The following is a 19,525-nucleotide window of genomic DNA, read 5'->3' as shown; positions in this document are numbered from 1 at the left end:
TGTTCAGAGAGCGTATCCTTAATGATTTTTATAGCATATAATTCATAAAAGAAACATTTCCCATTGTAAAAAACTCTCTGATGATACTTTAGAGAGAAACACTAAAGAGGGTTAAAAACAATAAACATTTCAATTATTCTGCTTTAATATTTAACCTCCTAATATCCTTCTAAAAATTACAAAATTTAAAACAACGAAAAGGAGTTTAAGAGATAAAAGGTGCAGCTGCTTTAAATTGATGGCATTTTCAAACGTGAAAACGGGAAGTTAGGGAAAAAAAACTCTCCATTTATTATCCCTGTGGCAAATGGAGGTTCAATGCAGCTACATGAACGTCTGCTCGGAGTGCATCTCCTTATATACAGTTCATAAGATAATCTACTGCAGTATGCTCTGGATGTCATGTTAAGGAATAAATTAAGAATTTAAGGATCGATAGGGCAATCGTTATGCGACATCGGAAACTGTGAATGTCCTACTTTGTTCTTCATTATACGCCATATCTTTGCCCCAGGTAAAAGCAATATTCACAATGGTACCCCTGGAAAACAACAGAAATACTTTGATACCTAGTACTATTTTAAAGCGGCAGCACGAACGTAATAAAAAAATATCTTCATTCACCTTTCAATTAACCTAAATTTATCTTCAGTAAAGTTCCCCGGATCCTGTGAATTTATAATCATAAATAAGCTTTAATTTATGAATTTTCCCAAGTAATAACATAATTTGTCCCAGAAATATGGGAAAAATGAGATGTATCGGTGACCAACCATGTAGGGCTTTAAATTAAAAATGTCAGATCAGTAGCAAACATCAAGATATATCCACCAAGAAAAATATATCACTTCCTTTCTTCACAAAAGATAATCCTGGATAATGATAATTAATTGTTTTTGAGATTTCGGCAAGGGCGATGACAAACATCTCTTTATACTTCGGTTCTTTTTACACTGTATCAGTTTACTCAAATTAGCAGCCAAATTTTAAATGCTCTTACGACTATATAAGTTTCAATTGTAAAAGAAACCTTGTAATTGAAAATTATATTTTTCTGCGTAACTAAATGTTAAGTTACTTATGCATTAAAACGCAATTAGCTTTATTACGAAAATAAATTTCTCTATGCACTATGGGTAAAAAAATTCAAGTCTTGATACATATATTCTCAGTTGACCTACGGTTAACGATCCTAAGTGGAAATAGAGGAATTTTGAATAGAGTTAAACAAAAATAAAATCTAAAGCTGAACAGTCATTTTTTGCACCCTTAACCAATAATTCCATACAAAATTATCACAAAAGATTACTATACATGTGCATTTTTTGGCATGAGAATATGCAAGGAAAAGTACACATTCGGATTTCGAAACTATTCCTTCACGTTTCTGCGGAAGATTTCCTCGGAGAAATAGCGTGGGAAATAGAATCGATACTGCAAGCATACCATTATTAACATATTACTTTGGCTTGCCCCGTCTCGTCCCTAACTTCTATCGGCTCCCCGATTAAATGAATCCCCTTCAACTCCCTAACTACAGAAACAAAACAACATTGGCAGTGCGCCTTCAGTGACCCGCCAGACCGCCAAACTTAACTGCCACTTCCATTAATTCGGTAGCATCAATTTTACCCTCGTAAATCAACCCCGCGAAATAACGGCGTCCCATCCTAAAGGAGGATAAGGGAAGTTCGGGAGCGGTGCCAACAAAAATGAGGCTATCTCCGAAACGCAAGACCCGGGCGTGCGCGAATGGACAGCGAGTGCCCTTAGCTGGATAAATGCATCGGGGCAGAAAGACAGAGAGAGTCCTCCAGCCGCCGTGACCTTACTCAAAAGAAGGAACGGGTATATGCGCGGCGGCGCAGTCCCACCATGGGTGTCGCGGGCGAGGAGAGGCGGGAGGGAGGAAGGGAGTGGGTGGTCGGGAAGGATAGAGGAGGTGGATAAGGCTTGTTATGAGCGGGGTGTAGTTTGGCAGTCGTGTGCGATTAGATTAGGACCGCCTCTCTGTGTACCGGGGGAGGTAAAAGGAGAAAGCAGCTCCAGGCCATAACTCAGCATTTGCGGGGACGCACAGGTGCTATCGTTCCGTCGCCCGCAGCTCGAGCAGAGGGGCAAGGAATGCAAACTCGCTGAGGTCTGCATGGGAGAGCCTCTGTTACCTGGATGCTCCTGGTTTCTTTCTTACGTGTGCGCACAAAAACCACCCCCTCTCTTCCACTCCCTACGCAGACTCTACTCGGGCGCGGCATTCGCTCGGGACATTCGGCTTGTGTTCACATCCCTTGATTATTTCCCTGCGGGGGGATGATTTTTGTTTTTCTCTTGGGCAAACGCTTTTGTTCGCGAATCTACATCATTACGAACACACATATGAGATAACCATGAACGGAATACGAACAACATTCTCAGGTGTTTTTCTGTTGTATGGCATTAAAAAATAGCTGTATATAGAGCGATAACAGCTTGAAAACGCCTTAATCAAATCATGAAATGTCCTCATTTGACCGAAGAAATAACTTTTGCAAATACACAATAGGCTAAAATTAGTACAGCTACCACAATCATTCCATAGTCTTTTAATTGTTTAATTTGATGTCATTAAATTGGCCAATGAGTATCGCTCAAATTTATACAAGTACTCATTTATGAGCCAAATATAGTAAAAATGAATAATAAAGATCGACCATAGAGGCATAGGTGTTGTTGCGATGATAAAAATAAACTTTGTAGTGTAGGTAGTCTGAAAATATAATGATGTAAAATATTCAATTTTCGATTGTCAGCGATTCAATTATCCAAAAAGAGAAGCATTACTTTAAGGTACTCCATTAAGTAATATATTTCAATAAATTGTACAGCATTTACAAAAATGCAGATTCTATTGAGGATCCTTAAGCTTGTAAGTAGCCGAATAATATACTAAGGTGGATATAGGTACTACGCTTTACAGGGATCTCTGACTAAATGTTACTGCAATTCTCATCTCAAAAAGTAAGGAATAAATTATTTTTATAAAGCAGAAATGTGTAAATTGCAGTCTCACATTAGTTTCATAAAAATACATAACTTATTCAATTGTTCCAGCCATCAATTTATATGCCTCCGATTCTTTTGAATCTGTTTATAATTACATTTGAAACAATGGCATGGGTGAATGAAATAATTTCTGTGTTTTATCAAAATTATTTTGAAAGTGGAAAGTATACATGAACTAGGCCACAGAAAATATCGGTCCGCAGAGTTTTCTCCAAAGAAATAAAATAGCATTCCCTTTTTTCATCAATAACAGGAAAGTGCTTCTTACTCTTCCATTTTAAGATTATGACAATTTTCTTTTAAGTATAGATTCGGCCTCAGCGTAATTGTCTTTTATATTTTCATAGAAAATTCTGAATGTCAGTTTAATGCCCCGTGTAGTCAAAGTCAAACTGGCGCCTCAGACTGATGGTGAACATTGCCACGGCGAAAAAATTAATGAGATACAAAATAGTCTCGGTGCAATGGATTCAGGAGCAGTAAAAATTCAACATACCTTTAAATTATACAGTATATCAGTAATTCCACTCGGTCTGTTCTCGTATTAATACTCTGAATTAAAGTAAAGGCCGGTTATAGTGGGAGAAAAGATTATTTCGAATAGGGCACACATTAGGAATCAAAACCCTGAGCAATCACTGTGAACACCATAAGCGGAACGATCTCTTTGAATACGACGATCGGCCCGACGGGCTAAACCTTGTACGGATTACATTTTTCAAGGCTCAATTGATACATAAAGCGCAGCGCCGAGATTAATTCAGAATTTCTGTTTCCATTCCAATAACAAACGTCAATCTTAGCCTTTATCGGGGCGGGGAGGGACGTAGGGAGGCTTGAAACAACCTTCCATGTGGAGAGAAATTGGATTTTCCACCCTTTTGACTCTTCTGCTCCCCGCCTCTCCGGATGGTACGAGGGGAGGCGGAGAAGGGAAGACGGCAAGAGGCCGAACTCTTGGGAGTAGGTTCCGAGTCTCGTCGCTAGATGGCACTGAAAGGGAGATGGAAGAGCTTTGACTCACTCACCCCATCGTCTTTGTAGAGATGAGCGGCGTCTTGATGCTCAGGATCCCGTTTGGCATGAATCGGTTTCCCAAGGCGTTGAGGCCCCCTCCGACGCCCGCCGCCAGAGAGCCCATCCCACCGCCGGCCCACTTTCCCCCCACGCCTGCTAGGGAGCCTCCGATGCCTCCGACGCCAACTCCTCCGGCACCCGCTCCTCCTCCGCCTCCTGGTCCGCCACCCAGTCCTCCACCGCCGGTCCCCACGATCCCGCTCCCTCCGCGGCCCACGGACGAGGTGGACAGGGCCCCCATGGAGGCGCTGCCGGGAGCATTGGCGGTGGCGGCGATTGGTTTTGCCTCGATCAGTCCCTCCATTGCGTCCCGGAGACCCTCCATCTCGTCGTCTCCCTCAATGTCCTCGCAGCGCACTACCTCGCCCCGCTTCCGCCGCCGCCGGTGTCGCCGGCACAGGTAGAAGGCGAGAAGAGCGACCGCGATACAGAGGATGGCCGCGAGGACGGAGAGGACAATGGCGACGGTGGAGCCGCCTCCCTCCATGGCTCCCTGCCGCCGCGCCTCCTGCGGAAGGAAGGACAAGCGGGATATCGGGTCAGAGGGCAAGGAGTAGGACACGATGGTTGATGGAACCTAAACAGAAGGTTGTGGAGCACGGCTCCTCTTAACTTCAACGTCCATTTTGATGCTAGTTTTTCTTTTCGGTACTGTAAAATTACTGCAAGATTCGGAGACCAAACTAAACCTTGAAAAATCAGACTACTTGAGGTCGTCATATCCGCATATATACTATATTTATTATATATTTGCGAATAAAGTAAAGCGGAAAGGTATGTATGACTTTTATGATGCGTATTCTGGCCTAAGGACGGCCAGAAATTCGGCACAGAAATATGAACGTTTACTACGCATTTATTCCGCATTTTTTCCCGAAAACAATCGTTCATTTCAGGCATAGATTGAATTTAAGTGATGTCACCTGCATTAAGATATTTAGTTATGTATTAAAATTAGTTTTTTTAACTAGGATTACTTACTCATTTCAATAACTTGGACTTATAAATTAATATATAAACATCGAAATGAAGATTGTTATTCATTCTCCGATTAAAATTTGAAATAGGTACGACTTGCCTCAACATATAGGCGTCATCCTCGGATACCTTCCACCAAGGTTTCTAAAACGACTTCGATTAAATAAAACTAGTTGCATCTAAATAAAATTTTTGTGGAAGAATTTCATTGGAGGTGCCCCTTATTCCACGAGAATGAACATACACAAAATTGAGTCCGAAACCAACGCTTTTAGGGGTAAACCATTCTTGTTTAAATCACCAAATGCATTTGGAAAAATCGTAGTTCTTCATGATTTTCCTAAAAATTCCATTTTCATGCCTTTTCATTGCATGAGCCTACTAAAGCAGAATTGTTAATTAGGATGCCTAGCCTAAATACGAGGGTCATCCGGAAAGTAGTACCCGTTCGTGCCGCATGAAGTGCTGACGACGCGAGTAGCCGCTGGACGAGGTCAGATAGCTTCAGTGGCTTGTCTGCCTTCTCTGAGCCAAGTTGCGTGACGCTAGCATTGCCTGTGTTGTTTCTGTGATTGTTTACAATGTTTAAAAAAATTGAGAACGCCGCCAGTTGTGAAGTGAGGGCAGTGATTAAATTCCTCAATGCAAGAAACGTTCGCCCATGTGATATTCATCGCCAATTAAAGGAGGTGTATGGAGACAATGTAATGGACGAGTCGTCTGTTCGGCGGTGGTGTCGCAACTTCAACATGGGGAGGGGGAACACACACGACGATGAGCGTTCGGGGAGACCGTCTGTCATTACAGACCAACTGGTGAGCTCAGTTGACGAGTTCGTGAGGAACGATCGGCGCGTCACAATTGATGACATCTGTGAGCATTTTCCCAATGTTTCTCGAACAATTGTTCATGAAATTGTTAAACACCATCTGCATTATGCAAAAATTTGTGCAAGATGGGTCCCTCGCGTATCTCAATGAGCTGGCGGCGAAGGACTATGCAGCAGGAATACAGAAACTTGTCACACGTTATGACAAATGCCTTAATTTGCTTGGAGATTATGTTGAGAAGTAGTTTAAAGTATCCTCTTTCAAATAAAATTTTTTATGTTTGTTAATATTTACTTTTGTGTCTTTATTTCACGAACGGGTACTACTTTCCGGATGGCCCTCGTATGATAAAATATGGTATTCCAATCACATCTATTACCAAGGTAGCAAACGAATTCCCGAAATTAAATAAATATGGGAATATGTCTGTTAAGGTCGTAAACGCTTCCGCGTAGGGTTACCCGCACTAAACCATTAATCCTACCCTTGAAGATATGTCTTCGTAATGCTTAGTATGATACAGACGTTGGCAAAAGATTTTCTGACTTGAATGAAAAACTTGTTGCCAACGAATATGTTCACATATTCAAAAGTAATTAATTACAAGAATATTCCAATACTGAGAAAGAGTATCAGGTTAGGAATGGTCGCAACTGGTAAATGTTGAATTCATAAAACTTTCGCCGTTTCGTCATTTTGATCGTGATGAAGTAAAATCCTAATTTCTAAAGAGAAATATTCCCGAACACAAACATACAATGAGCACAATTCAAGTTCCACTAAAAAATCTATGAACTGAATTATCTCTTAAATCATCACTCAATCACAAAACATGTATTAATTGTATATTCCAATGCGTTCAATTGTGTACTTTTAGTTAAGTGTGATCACTGACATTTTATAATGCCTTGCTTCATTATCAATGACGCATTTATGCCAAATCGCACTTCCGTGCAAGCATTGATATCAAACACATCTATAAACCGAGTGTGTGCAGGTAGAAAAAGGTAAAGTGGAGTATCCGAACTTAACAAAATATTTGACTAAACATCGCTCAATGGACTGCCACCTGTAGTACTCGAGGACTACAGTCAGGGCAAATATGACCTTTGTAGCAGGAAAATAGGAGCAAAAACTAAGCCTTAGCTCATTGAATTATACACTTTACGCATTAGTTGGTGTTCTATGATATACTTTATAATACGATATATCGTATTTAAGTATAATCGTAGCGGTTTGGATAATTTCCTTTCTTCGACCACTTCACTGGCTTTTAGACGATGAATCCGGTAATATGTTTGGAGAGTTGTTCGTAGATAGGAGAAATTAAGTTGGGAGAAACGTTCGCAGAAATGCTGATCAGCATATTCTTTAGCGACGACTTTCCCATACCAATAACACACGAGAAAAAGGACCTTAACAGAATCTTGAAGGGTAGCAAAGAAAATTGCAACGCGGATCAAAATGAGACGAAAAAGAACTGCATCGCGATGCGCACGTCGGCAGGTGGGAGTAGGTACATAACGTAATAACGAGCGTCATGGGGAAATGGGAGTCCCGAGTATGGATGGCATGAATATAAATCGACTCGTTCTGTTAAAAGTTATCTGGTTCACCGAGGGTGCATGGCGACTGTTATTAGACGTTAACTTGCAAACGAGTTTTTCTCGAAGAAAATCAGCTATAAATTTGTATGGCAAGGACTATGGAAAGGCGGTCTTGTTTCTAGGGAAAAGAATCTTAAAAAATGCTCAGAAAGGTAGCAAGATTGAGGAATTTCATATCCATAGCATCATGAAAAAGAAAACCATGGTAAGTCGACAAAATCAAAATTCTTCATGTAAGATCCGAAAATAAACTTTTCCGTGCTAACCCAAGAACTCTGACGTTAGATGTAGACCTGCTAAAGTTTAAGCAAAATTGCTCTTTACGGTGGCATCTACCACAAACTATACGGTCGAATAACTTTTCTCGATTAAAACCCTTACTTTTAAAATCTTAAGGTTACATTGAGAGTCAAATATTAAATACCAAAAAAGGGAGAAAAAACTGGAGCTAAACTCAAGGACACAGAAAAATGAAATGTATGCCTGGATTTAAAAAACAAACAATCCTTGAAAACTGTAGCTAACACTCTTCAAAGTTAAGAAGATCATCGAATACATCATATACCATCGAGTTATATGTAACCATTTTGTTTAACTTCATGAATTATCATTGGTAATGCACTCGTTAAGGTATATTTTGGATAAACAAAAGCGACGAGTACACAACTATACAACGGCAAAGCCCTTGCCTCTGCTATCAAAACACAACCTGGCATCATACATAAGTAAGGGCCCCAATTTAATTCAGCATACTGCCGTTCATTCTTAATTCCGTCCAATAATACAATCCTATTCCTACCCTTTCCTGTTTTGCCTCACATTTTCCCCCTTAAAACAGTCTTCAACAGCCCATTCCCAATCAAAACGCTCTAAATCCATCGTTTCTCGCTCCGTTGAATGCCCCCTTGGATTATTTTCTGTCTGCAAACCTGAAAAAATGGCTCGGTGGTCTAAAGTTTTTCAACCGTGAAAGTGTGATGTCGGTAGTTAATGACTATTTTGAGGAGCATGACAGTTCTTATTGTTAAAAGGGTATCGAACGAATTGAACAACGTTGGGAAAATTGTATAGAGTTGAAAGGAGATTATGTTGAAAAATAAATACATTTTTTCCAAAACTTTTGTGTTTTCTTCGTTGGGTCGGGTACTTCTTGGATTGCCCTCATATACATAAGCTTTTGGCAATTTTGATGAGTCTACTATTCACTTTTTAATTTGTAAACGTTTAAAAGAGTATACTTTAATTTTTGGTGACGCATAACAAAAAATGAAAATTGAAGTAAAATAACACAGAATGTATCTTTCCACCAGTTTTATTAAGTACAGCTAGGTTCCACGCATTGGTATCATCCTCAAATAGTCGTGCCTAAAATAATTGGTGGAAAGGTGCATTGCGTGTTTATTTTACTTCAGGGATAGTAGATGAAAACTGAAAAGCCTTAAAACATAGATCACAGAAAAATGCAAACAAAATATTATTCTAATGTATCTATTCTATAATGAAAAAAAAACATTCCACTGTGCTACTAACTCAAAGTAAACAGTTTGAAAATGATACGCAACTTCTACAATAAAGTTAAAGAGAAGTCGTCAGAACTCATCCTGATACCAAAATAAAAGATTATCTTGAGTCTCATGCAAAATAATACGTGAAATAATGACAAAAGATCCTAGCAGGCACCTGTGACAATGTGGACGACCTAATAAAATTGAAAAACTTTGTAATGTAAATTATATTTGTAAAAAAATATTCATAAACTTTTCTCAGGCAAGTACTTTGCCATTTTAGCTCATGATATACTGTATGCTTGGCCACCGGGTGCTGTGTTCTACTGGTGAAGCAGCTCTACATTTCATAAGTTTTCATTTGCTCCTAACATGGTAAAAACTTATTCTCAACAGGATATAATCCGTGCGACGAAGTTTACGGTGTTGTCAAAGATTACCATGACGATATTATGACTTTCCGCTACCGTGAGAGAGAACTCAAGGAGAGAATGATGCCAAACTATTCGTAGGAAACTTCACTTTGTAAATATAGTTACATAGGTCGAGGGCGGAGCGTACCGGAAAGGTCCATACAAATCGACTAGGTTAAAATCTGTAGTGAACTCAATCTTAACTTATGTCACCCGAGGTTAAATAATAATGCGAAAGGCAGGACACATCTTACAAAGGCAAACATCAGTTGCACAAATTTTCTTGTATTATACTCCTTGTATTGGCTAATTCATCGTCCTGTCTTGGCAACATGATTTTCTCTCGCTATTCTGAACGATTACAACGTTAAAATGGCCTTCACGAAATGTTTTCATAGCGTCAAGCCATCTAGCATAAATTAATTGAATAATTGCAAGTTAATAACTTAGTCCATCAAATTATATCATTCCTCTATTAATATTAACGTGTTAATACGTGACGTAATAACGTGGTAATACTGACAAGCAACAAATTTAAATTAGATAACAGAGTAAAAAGGAATCCATATGGTTCCTTTTTGAGAGAGTTTAATCATCATACATATGAGTGACCATATTCTGGCTGGAAACCTTTCTAAAAGTGCATATTTTAGGCAGGTTAAAGCGTATCAATTCTCTCTTTTTATTCATTCCTCTTTATACGAAAAAATGAAACATTTAGTTTTAATTTCGTTAAACATAAACTTCATCTTACTACCTAATTTATTTTGGACGAAAATGACGATAATCACAATAGCCCACTTATCCTTGTAGGTTGAAGGAAACCTTGAGAAACTTAGACTTCGGAGATTTCATCCAATAAAGCTCGACTTAGGTAGCTTCAATCTTCTTCGTGTATTGATCTACAGTGAAACTCTAGACTACATTGAACAGGCGAAGAAAAATAACAAAGCGTAGAGTTATTAAGTTTGTTAGTAAATATTACTTATCATCTCAGAAAAGTAAACTATGACTTCAGAGCTTACGTTGAAAGTATTCTTGTAAGAGTAGACTTAAGCCACTATTTATTGAGCCAAGTTCATATGTAATTTTGGCTTGTGACGCATTTGGACTAGTTATGTATAGTAACGCAATTTCGCTATTAACTAACTACTGCCCACCAGTATCCATTATTGATAGAGCTTAAAGGTTGATTTGTTGCAAGTATTACTCAGAACAACTTCCACTTAGGGTCTTCTACAGTCATATGAAAAAAACTTTTTAAAATTCTTTCGGCATACCTTTAAAAATGGTTCCATTTGGTTTGAGCACAAATTCTTTTAAATAATATGAAATTCGGATACGGAAATAAATTGCAGCTGAAAGATTTAGACACTTTTTGTCGTTATTTGGGTGAAGACAGTGATTCTACTGTTGGATTCTCATAAGTTTTTTCAACATTAGTACAAACACATTGAATATTTACATCATCTCCTCAGTAGTTTCTAATATACGGTTTGGCAAGTAAATGCATGTTGTGCGGGTGTAAGCGCTCCGCAGAGCAATTGCTCTAAACTTTCCAGTTTTATCTTGATAATCATCTAGAAAATGATATTAATATTCGACACACATAATGTTTAACGTCTAATTAAGTGTTGGTACTCTGTTAAACTCGTTGGTTAACTTTCAAAGAATTAATGTGAATGAAATATTGGTGTAACTCCATTTTCACCAAGAGATACCAAAATATGTCGATGTATGCTATGCTGCACGTCTTTTCTATAACCGATTATAATTATGTATTTAAAATTTATTTGATCTCCAAAGGTAAGGAATTTATTTGATGTCCAGAAAGAAATACAGAGCTCTAAAATGAAGGATTTCTCTAATGGGACATGCATGATACCCAGGCTAAATCTGTTAGATTTAAACACCTACACTTTAAACGGTGGGAAATCTCCCTGATGATTGTATTTATTCGCATGCAAGAGCTAAATTAAACGAAGATAAATTAATTAAGGGCATGGTGATTTGTGCGGTAAATTTGTTAACGTTGGTCATAATCTGTCAACAAGTCGAAAGAAAAATTTAAATTAGTTCAAAAAAGGAGGGTCTACTACGCGGTCATAATCTTACTCTCGATACCGTATTTATTTAATTAAAAATACTGGTGGAGTAAGGTCGGCTTATTTTAGAGATTAGATCATCCAGAATAGTTTTTTAAATAAGCTACAAAAAGATAAACTACATTTATTTCAGTTTTTGGAGAATGCATGGCTATGTTACTAAAAATAACTCATGAGAGTGAAAGGTAATTCGTGAACAGCAAATTATTTTCAACGGTATGAGATTCGCGTGACGATTTTCTTTATCAAAAATCAGGATAATGTGGGAGCAAAAATTATAAGCAAAAATTCCAACCGACAATTTACAGTCGTTTGTTGATTTTGTCAGGTTTTTTATGTAATTTCATAAATTTACGAAAAATCTTTGTCCTAAAAGACTTTAAGGCTTCAAATGTATAATATTTAATCCATGATTAATAGAAATATGATTGATAATGATTTTTCATGAAACATTAATTTTTTGAATAAAAATAATTATGTCATTGACATATATTGGAAAGATATACCTAGTGAGAGGTTTTAGTTTTCTCAGTAGCGATAATCAAGCATTATTTGGTATTTTAAATTCAAGGTAACGTAACTTTCCGGGCATACATTTTTACTAAACACCTTGATCATCCTTCACACAAATTATTTGCCATTGACACTAGAGAAATGCAAATATTATAAAAATCTGATATAAAAACCACATGGAATGAAAAATATTTTTAATATCTGTAAAATAAGCAATTTCCTTTCTCCATAATTTCGGTTTTCTATTTTGAACAGATCCATTAAACAAGGGCGATTAGTCATTGATATTATTTCCTTTGTGCTTTACTTAATTTATTTAGTACAAATTGAAAAACGTTGACCATCAAATAAAAGCCATCTCTTTCCGATAGAATGTCTTCGGTTTTTGTACACTCCACCATTATATTATTATTTTAGAATATTTCCGGATTATTATTCCATAATCTGGGAAACTGGGAAACACTCGATGACGATCTAATATTTTAGGTACAAGATATATTTTCATTCAGTTGTGGTATTTGAAGTGAAGATAAAATAATTATGAGAAATCAGATTTGGAAATTTATTTATTTTTATTCAATCTAAAATTCCATGCTAAATTTCATGTTAATGTGTTGTTGGCTATTTTACTCCGAATACCGAGCGTAACTATCCTAATCGGGTGTTTTTGTCTGGTGATTTTGGGTAAATTATCCTTCAGGTGTTGAGCGTTTGCACTAGCAGTAGGGAAGGAATTAAATCATCTTTGAATTAATTATACAATATGAAATTGAGTATCGTTAAATTGATAGTTTTTACAAAAATATTTACGTAAATTTTTAATTCACGATTTGAAGAAATATTATATAGAAAGAGATGTAGATAAAAAATTCTTATTTTAAACTATAAAATCAACATAGATTTTACAGTCATTAAAATAATTTACAGCTAACATAACGCATGCAAAAAAATATTATCCTCTTACAAATCGCAGTACCTAAAAAGTTATTGCCTAAATTGTAATTGCCTTAATTCAATTTATATTGAATAGTAAATTAGTTTAAGGAATATTGCGTTTTGTACTAACTGAGAAAAAAAAACCGAAAATGCGTATAAATTATCACTTTCATTCTCCGGACCCGTCGAAAAGAAATAATTTAACCTAAACCATCCAGTTCACGTTTTTTTACCATCTGTAATAATATGATAATCACAGTATATTTAATTATATATTGTTAAGGATATTGCCACGGAAATGAAAGTAGTTAGAAACTCAAATAGTTACTCTATAATTTTACTTATGGAATTAAAATTCCTAAGCGAGGCCTCGAAAGAGTGTTATCCTTTTATTTCTTCGTCAACGTTTGCATAAATCATTTATACGTAAATATCCTTTCCATGTCATCAATCAAAGGACACCTGACACATATTACCGTTCACTCAAATTGCTTGCAAACAGAGCTATGTATCGTCCATAATACGGCGAGGAATCCCTTTGTGGAATTGGAGGATAATGTATGGAGCACAGGGCTCCTCTTGTTGAAAGCTGAGGGATTGAATTGGAGGGGAGATAACTGTGCCAGAACCTATGCTGTGCTAGAGCCTATGGTGTGTCAGAAACTCTGGTTCTTCGAAGAAAATGCCAATGACCTGCTGCAATGCCGCGGAGGGGATACTTCAATTCCCATGTACGAACATAATCATTTCTTCTACCCCTAATAAAATTTCAGATTTGAAATTTTGTTTCCAAAATGACTATTTTTTAGTTATCGTTCCGCGAAAAATGTAAGTCACTGCAAGTAGGCTCCCTCTTATCTCGTCTCTCTTTTTCTCCGCATGGTAAATCCGAAAAGTTACGTCCTGAATCCGAGCATTTGACACGGTTCCTGAGAAGTGAACTTCCCTGGAACGTAAGATCCGAGGAAATATACTTAGGAGGAAGAGCAAGCGTTCCTGTTATCCTCTCAGGTGGCATACCTGCATTGAAATGAGGTTTTGTGAAACCCTTCAGATAAAATTTAGATATGATACAACAGCGGTTCTTCGGAATTGGAAAGGAAAAAAATATTTAACAGAGCTGAGGAGGTTGGTGTGAATCAGTAATTTATGCTGCAAAAATACTTTCTGTTAACGCCCTGTGATGGTAAAAATATTAGGACATAATAAATAATATTTTATTAATTTTATTCCCAGAGAAAAATTTTCTGAACACTTCCGGAGTAACTGATCATTCACTTAGCCTCAAACTTCTGCATTTGATAAATATTCTATTATCATCTTCTCAGTCTTGTCAAATTACGTACCTGACTGAAGAAAGATATGTTTTCAAGGAGAAATTTGGAATTTGGCATCATTTTGAATGATTCCAAATGGATTGAAAAGTTCTATCACAAAATACTGTTCAAGTAAAACGAGAAATAGTGCATACCAGTATAATATCACTAACACACACCAAAATATAATATTGAGAAAATTATGAAAATATATTTACGAAATCCCAAATATAAACTTTCTGGTAGAAATTTAAAAGGTAGATTTCTTCGTGTAAGCAAAATTTCCATTTGAATTACGGGTCGATAATGTTACTAAAATGGTACCAATTTGTTTGAACACTATATTACTTCTTTTAAATAATAGGAGTTTAACTAAAAGAAGTCCTCTCGAATCGCTGACCATTTGCCACGCAAAAAGCCATTTCTTTACATAGCTCAGAAATTAGTTAACTTTCATTTCCTTTACTATTAACATTTTTACCGTAAAATACTATATTTTCTTTAATTCTTTGAATGAGGAATAATTGGATTTTCCAGAACATAATTAAGGAAAGAAAATTATCAATGATACATATGAAACTATACACAGGTGATAAGAGACGACCAGCTATCGAGCTATGCACATTTAACCATGGATTCTGCTTCTCGTTATTAAAGAGCATTTGATACTCTCAGGAGTCTAAAGTTGACAGATACTATCATGGAATTCATGGCAGATAAAAAAATAAAAAAACAGACCTCTGGGAAAGAGGCTGTGATAGTACTGTAGGATTGTGCTGACAGGCATTCGGCTGCGATTGGATGTTTGGCGATGTCACTCGGAAGATCAGTGCACTGACTTGTTTGCCTACTACACCGCAACGTGCTTCCGATAAGGCACATATTATTGATGGCCCTACATCTGGGCCCGAAGCCTACTAACGTCATGTAGGTTTATCTTTGATCTCCAGTGAGGAAATGTCTGTTAGAGATTTCTCTCCTTACAAATAAACAAAAGAGACTTAAAGGTGATCAAAAGTATTTTATGATACAGCGCAGGTCATTACGAATTAAATGTTCTCATAGCATTTCTTTCTGAAACCCAAGAAAACTTATGCATTTAAAGGTATACAACAACATATAATCGGTTTGAATGCTTTTAAACTTGAAGGAAAGATCTTTTAAAACGTCTTACGCCAGTATCCCTGTTCTTAATTTTACGTGTCTAGGTGGTTCAAAATTAATTAAATATCACTGTGCATAGAAGGCCCCAAATATCGTGTGATAATTGGGCTTCTTGAAGAACCTAAAGTTGACTTGAAAACATGAATTTATTATGTGAATCAAAGGAATGCTTATGACGCTCACCCAGAAAATATTCTTTACGCTATTCTAAAGAAAGAAGTCTTGCCTGATAGAAGAAGTCTTCTCTGAGGATAAAATAAAGCTGGAAAGAGCAAGAGGTCAGAAGGGAGAAAATTCGAGGTGCCAATATTACATTTATGACTGATAATGTACATTTAATTGATTGCGATAATGTGCTCACTACCGAGTCATCTCTTTCTAGAAACATTGTCTTAGGAAACTTAGCGCTCTGAAAGAGGATTTGGGAGTTGGGATCCGCTTTGGGAGTTTAGTCAATGTCTTGAATACTCGAAGTTGTAGAGAGAAAGTGCAATAGATCACAGTGGCATCTACAGAAATTGCGACCAAGAAACAAAAATTGTTGGGTAAAGGATACCATCTACCGGACTTTTTGACACAAAATAGATTTTATATTTCAATATTTAGTATACGTGCATATTTACAAAAATGTTCCCTGGCAGTAGTGAGCAAGAGGGGTAGGGTAAGGTGCTAATGTGACTGAATGAGCAGACACCTCCTAATGGCCAGTTGTAGATAATTTATTGAATAATCTGACTAATAGTTGCTAATAAATATTAGGTATATAAATGCCCTTGCGGATTACTTGCCACTACTTGAGCAATTTATTGATGACAAATTGAGGAGAAAGCTCCAAACCTTGGAAAATATATCCTACATTTCCAAATTTAGGCGTATTACGGGATGAACCAAATGATGTGGCGTGCAGAGATTGATGGAACCTCGCGAGAAAACTTTATCAAAAAAAGACTCATTTTTTCGAAATTAATGGCCCAAATTTGCCTTTTTTTTTGTATACTACCTTGATCAAAAAGTTCCCGGAATAACCACCGTGTGGCGCTCCCATCGTTCCGATTTGAGTTCTGTTTTTTTTTGTTAAATTGGTACATCTGTTGTTGATATTCCCTTTAAATCTTAGTGTCATAACTTGACATTTGCAAAAGTTACGTAGCCAAGAGTACATCTATCTCTGTGTGTGTTGGCGATTTTTTACAATTTCAGAAATGGATTTAAATTTGCAACAACGAACTTGTATTAAATTTTGCGTAAAAAACGGATTTAGTGGCGCACGGACGTTGGAGCACCTGACCACCTGACCTGACCTGGGCATATGACCTGACCACCATATGCGGTTGGACCGACCTGACCTGGAGGACTTCTGGTTGGGACCTGGATTCGGAACGTTGGAGACGGAGGATAGACCATCAGACCTGGATATACCTACAGAAATTTCGACGTACGCCTCCCTTGGAATATTCTACTGGATACTTCTAACCCTGGTTGCTGACATCATTAAATAATCGAGGGACAGCGAAGCAAGGCGCCGGTGGCGCCCAATATGGACATCGTGCCGCTGCCAGCGGACACTATAAGGACTCCTCTCGACCAGCAGCTGGAAAATACTTCTTCAAACCCTGTTCATACTGCCGGCGCTCTAAATATGGACGTTTCCATGCATCAGAACGGGCCGTCTGCCCCTGCCGCGAAATTCAACGACGACTGGCGACACGTCAAGGATCCCAGAGGAGCCGGGAAGCGTAGCGCACCATTCCTTTCCATTGAAGAAGCAACTAATAAGCGCCCGGTAAGTACGAGTAATAAATTCTCACCGCTCGTCACGGATCCGGACACGGACAACTCTTCTGCTCCCGTGGCGATGGAGGCTGAAAATTCATCTGCACCATCTGGATCCCCGGCAAGCCGAAAAAAGGAACCACGCCCCCCGGCACTCATCATATACGATGTAGTAGACCACGCGGCCTTGCTGAAACTTGTCCGATCCAAGGCAACGGACAAGTCCTTTACTGCAATCCATACAACCGACTCGACGAGACTTCAACTAAAGACTGCGGCTGATTATGCGGCCATAAAGCAGCTGTTGGTGCAGTCAAATGCACAATTCTCGACCTGGGGCCCGAAATCCCTACGAGCCAATTTCTACGCGGTTCGTGGACTTCCGTGCACCTACCCAGTTGAGCTACTGAAAGAAGATATGGACGCCATGGGGATTCCGGTGGAACGAGTGCATCTGGTGCGGCAGGGAACCTTCTTCCTTGTCGTTGTCAAGGAAAACCCTGAATGGCAAACAAAAGAAATGCTTGCCATAAGATACATCGGCAATTCCCGTGTCAGGGTGGCAAAATATCAGCACAGGGAGCCACAAATGTGTTACCGGTGCACCCGATTCGGACACGCATCTTCCAACTGCACGGCAGCCCCGCGATGCTACAAGTGTGCTGGTGCACATGAAGGCATCCAATGTCCGGATACGGAAAGGAAGAAGACTTGTTGCTGTAACTGCGGAGGAAACCATCCTGCATTTTTCAGGACCTGCCCTGTCTACGCCAAACAGAAGGAGATGAAGATGGCTAGCCTCCGGAGGAAAGGCGCACCAACCCAGGGGGCGAAGAACACCGCCGCTGAAACAGAGCTGCCTTCTCCTCAACAGAAGACGCTTGGTACCTTCAACGCGTCGAAGCCGGGAGACCCAACCAACGCAACCCAACGTCTGACCATGTGCAAGCATCTTGACTTTCCTCCACTCTCGACGCCGGCTCCGGTCGCCAGGGAGACAGCAGAAGAAATAAAAATTCCTCTTCTCCAGAAGAGGCGGGCTGCAGACTCGCAGATGCCGACTCCAACTTTGGCTACATCCCTCTCTTCCATCCTGGAAGCATTGACGTCCTCTGCTGCGCTATTGCAACAACAGCTGCAAGCTTTAACTGTCGCCCTTACCACTATTTTCCCAAACCAAAATGGACCATAGGCGAGAATTAAATAAATCTATCATCCTAGCCACATGGAATGTCGGCGGCGCATTGAAGCGAAAGACCCCTGAATTGCTTGCCTTTCTACGGAAGGCAAGAATCTCAATCGTCTGTCTGCAAGAGACTCATCTCCGTCCTGGAACTTCATACGGCGTTCCAGGCTATGCAGTTTACCGGGATGACCGGCAAACAAGAGGAGGGGGCACGGCGGTCCTCGTTTCGCTTGACCTGGCTGCGAGAAAAATTGACCTACCAGCTCGACTGCATCTAGAGGCGACAGCCATTGAAGTAGATACTTCGATCGGCTCTCTCACAGTGGGGTCACTCTATCTCCCCCCAAAACGACCTCTAGCCACACAGGATTTCGAAGTCATCTTCTCCGGGTCACGGCCGTCGCTTTTTCTCGGGGATCTAAATGCAAAGAATGCTGCATGGCATTCAATTACACCGAACCCTCGGGGTGAAGCGCTGCTCACATGGGCTCAGAACAACGGAGTACGCGTCGCGGGTCCACATGGGCCAACGCATCAGCATCACGGCAGGAGCGAAGACGTCTTAGATATTGCGCTGCACCGTAGGCTCACGAGTTCGCTTTCTCTCGTGGCGACACCGACGTTGGACAGCGACCACTACCCAGTCTGCGCCTATCTGGGATGCTGCCCAACGTTACTTCCCCACGGCCGGTGCGATGCCTGGATAAAACAGACTGGACAGGGTACAGGCAGAGCCTCTCCGACATTTTACCGGAACAGCCGCAATCACTGACGTCACAAGCTATGCTGGACGAATATGCTTCTGTCATAACAGCTGGCGTGGACCAAGCATTACAGAACACCGTGCCAATAAAACTGATCCGCCCTTCTGGACATCTGACGCTGCCTCATTCCATCCTTCGCCGCATCCGCGAAAGAAATCGGCTTCGACGACGATTTCAAAGAACCAAATGTCCCGCGGATGGGGCACGGTTTAGAAGAAAACGAGCCGAAGTGAGGCAGCTCATCCAGGACCACAGGCAGACGACGTGGGAAAGGAAGGTTGCTTCCCTCCGAACCGAAGATGGGAGCATCTGGAGA

The 19,525-nt window shown here is 39.4% G+C and overlaps 1 protein-coding gene across 1 annotated transcript in view; it reads right to left on the bottom strand.

Annotated features, from left to right (window-relative positions):
- LOC139688136 (PE-PGRS family protein PE_PGRS5-like) overlaps positions 1–19,525 on the bottom strand; it is a 476,413-nt gene that overhangs the window by 392,804 nt on the left and 64,084 nt on the right. The window contains exon 2 of the mRNA XM_071585564.1: positions 4,071–4,627. Within this exon, the coding sequence (XP_071441665.1) occupies positions 4,071–4,627 (557 nt within the window). The remainder of the gene's footprint in view (positions 1–4,070; positions 4,628–19,525) is intronic.

Source organism: Hetaerina americana, unplaced genomic scaffold, assembly GCF_022747635.1.
Source record: "Hetaerina americana unplaced genomic scaffold, ioHetAmer1.1.p SCAF_2, whole genome shotgun sequence".
Taxonomy (NCBI): domain Eukaryota; kingdom Metazoa; phylum Arthropoda; class Insecta; order Odonata; family Calopterygidae; genus Hetaerina; species Hetaerina americana.
The sequence above is the reverse complement of the archived record's forward strand: the minus strand, read 5'-3'. Positions and strand labels throughout refer to the sequence as shown.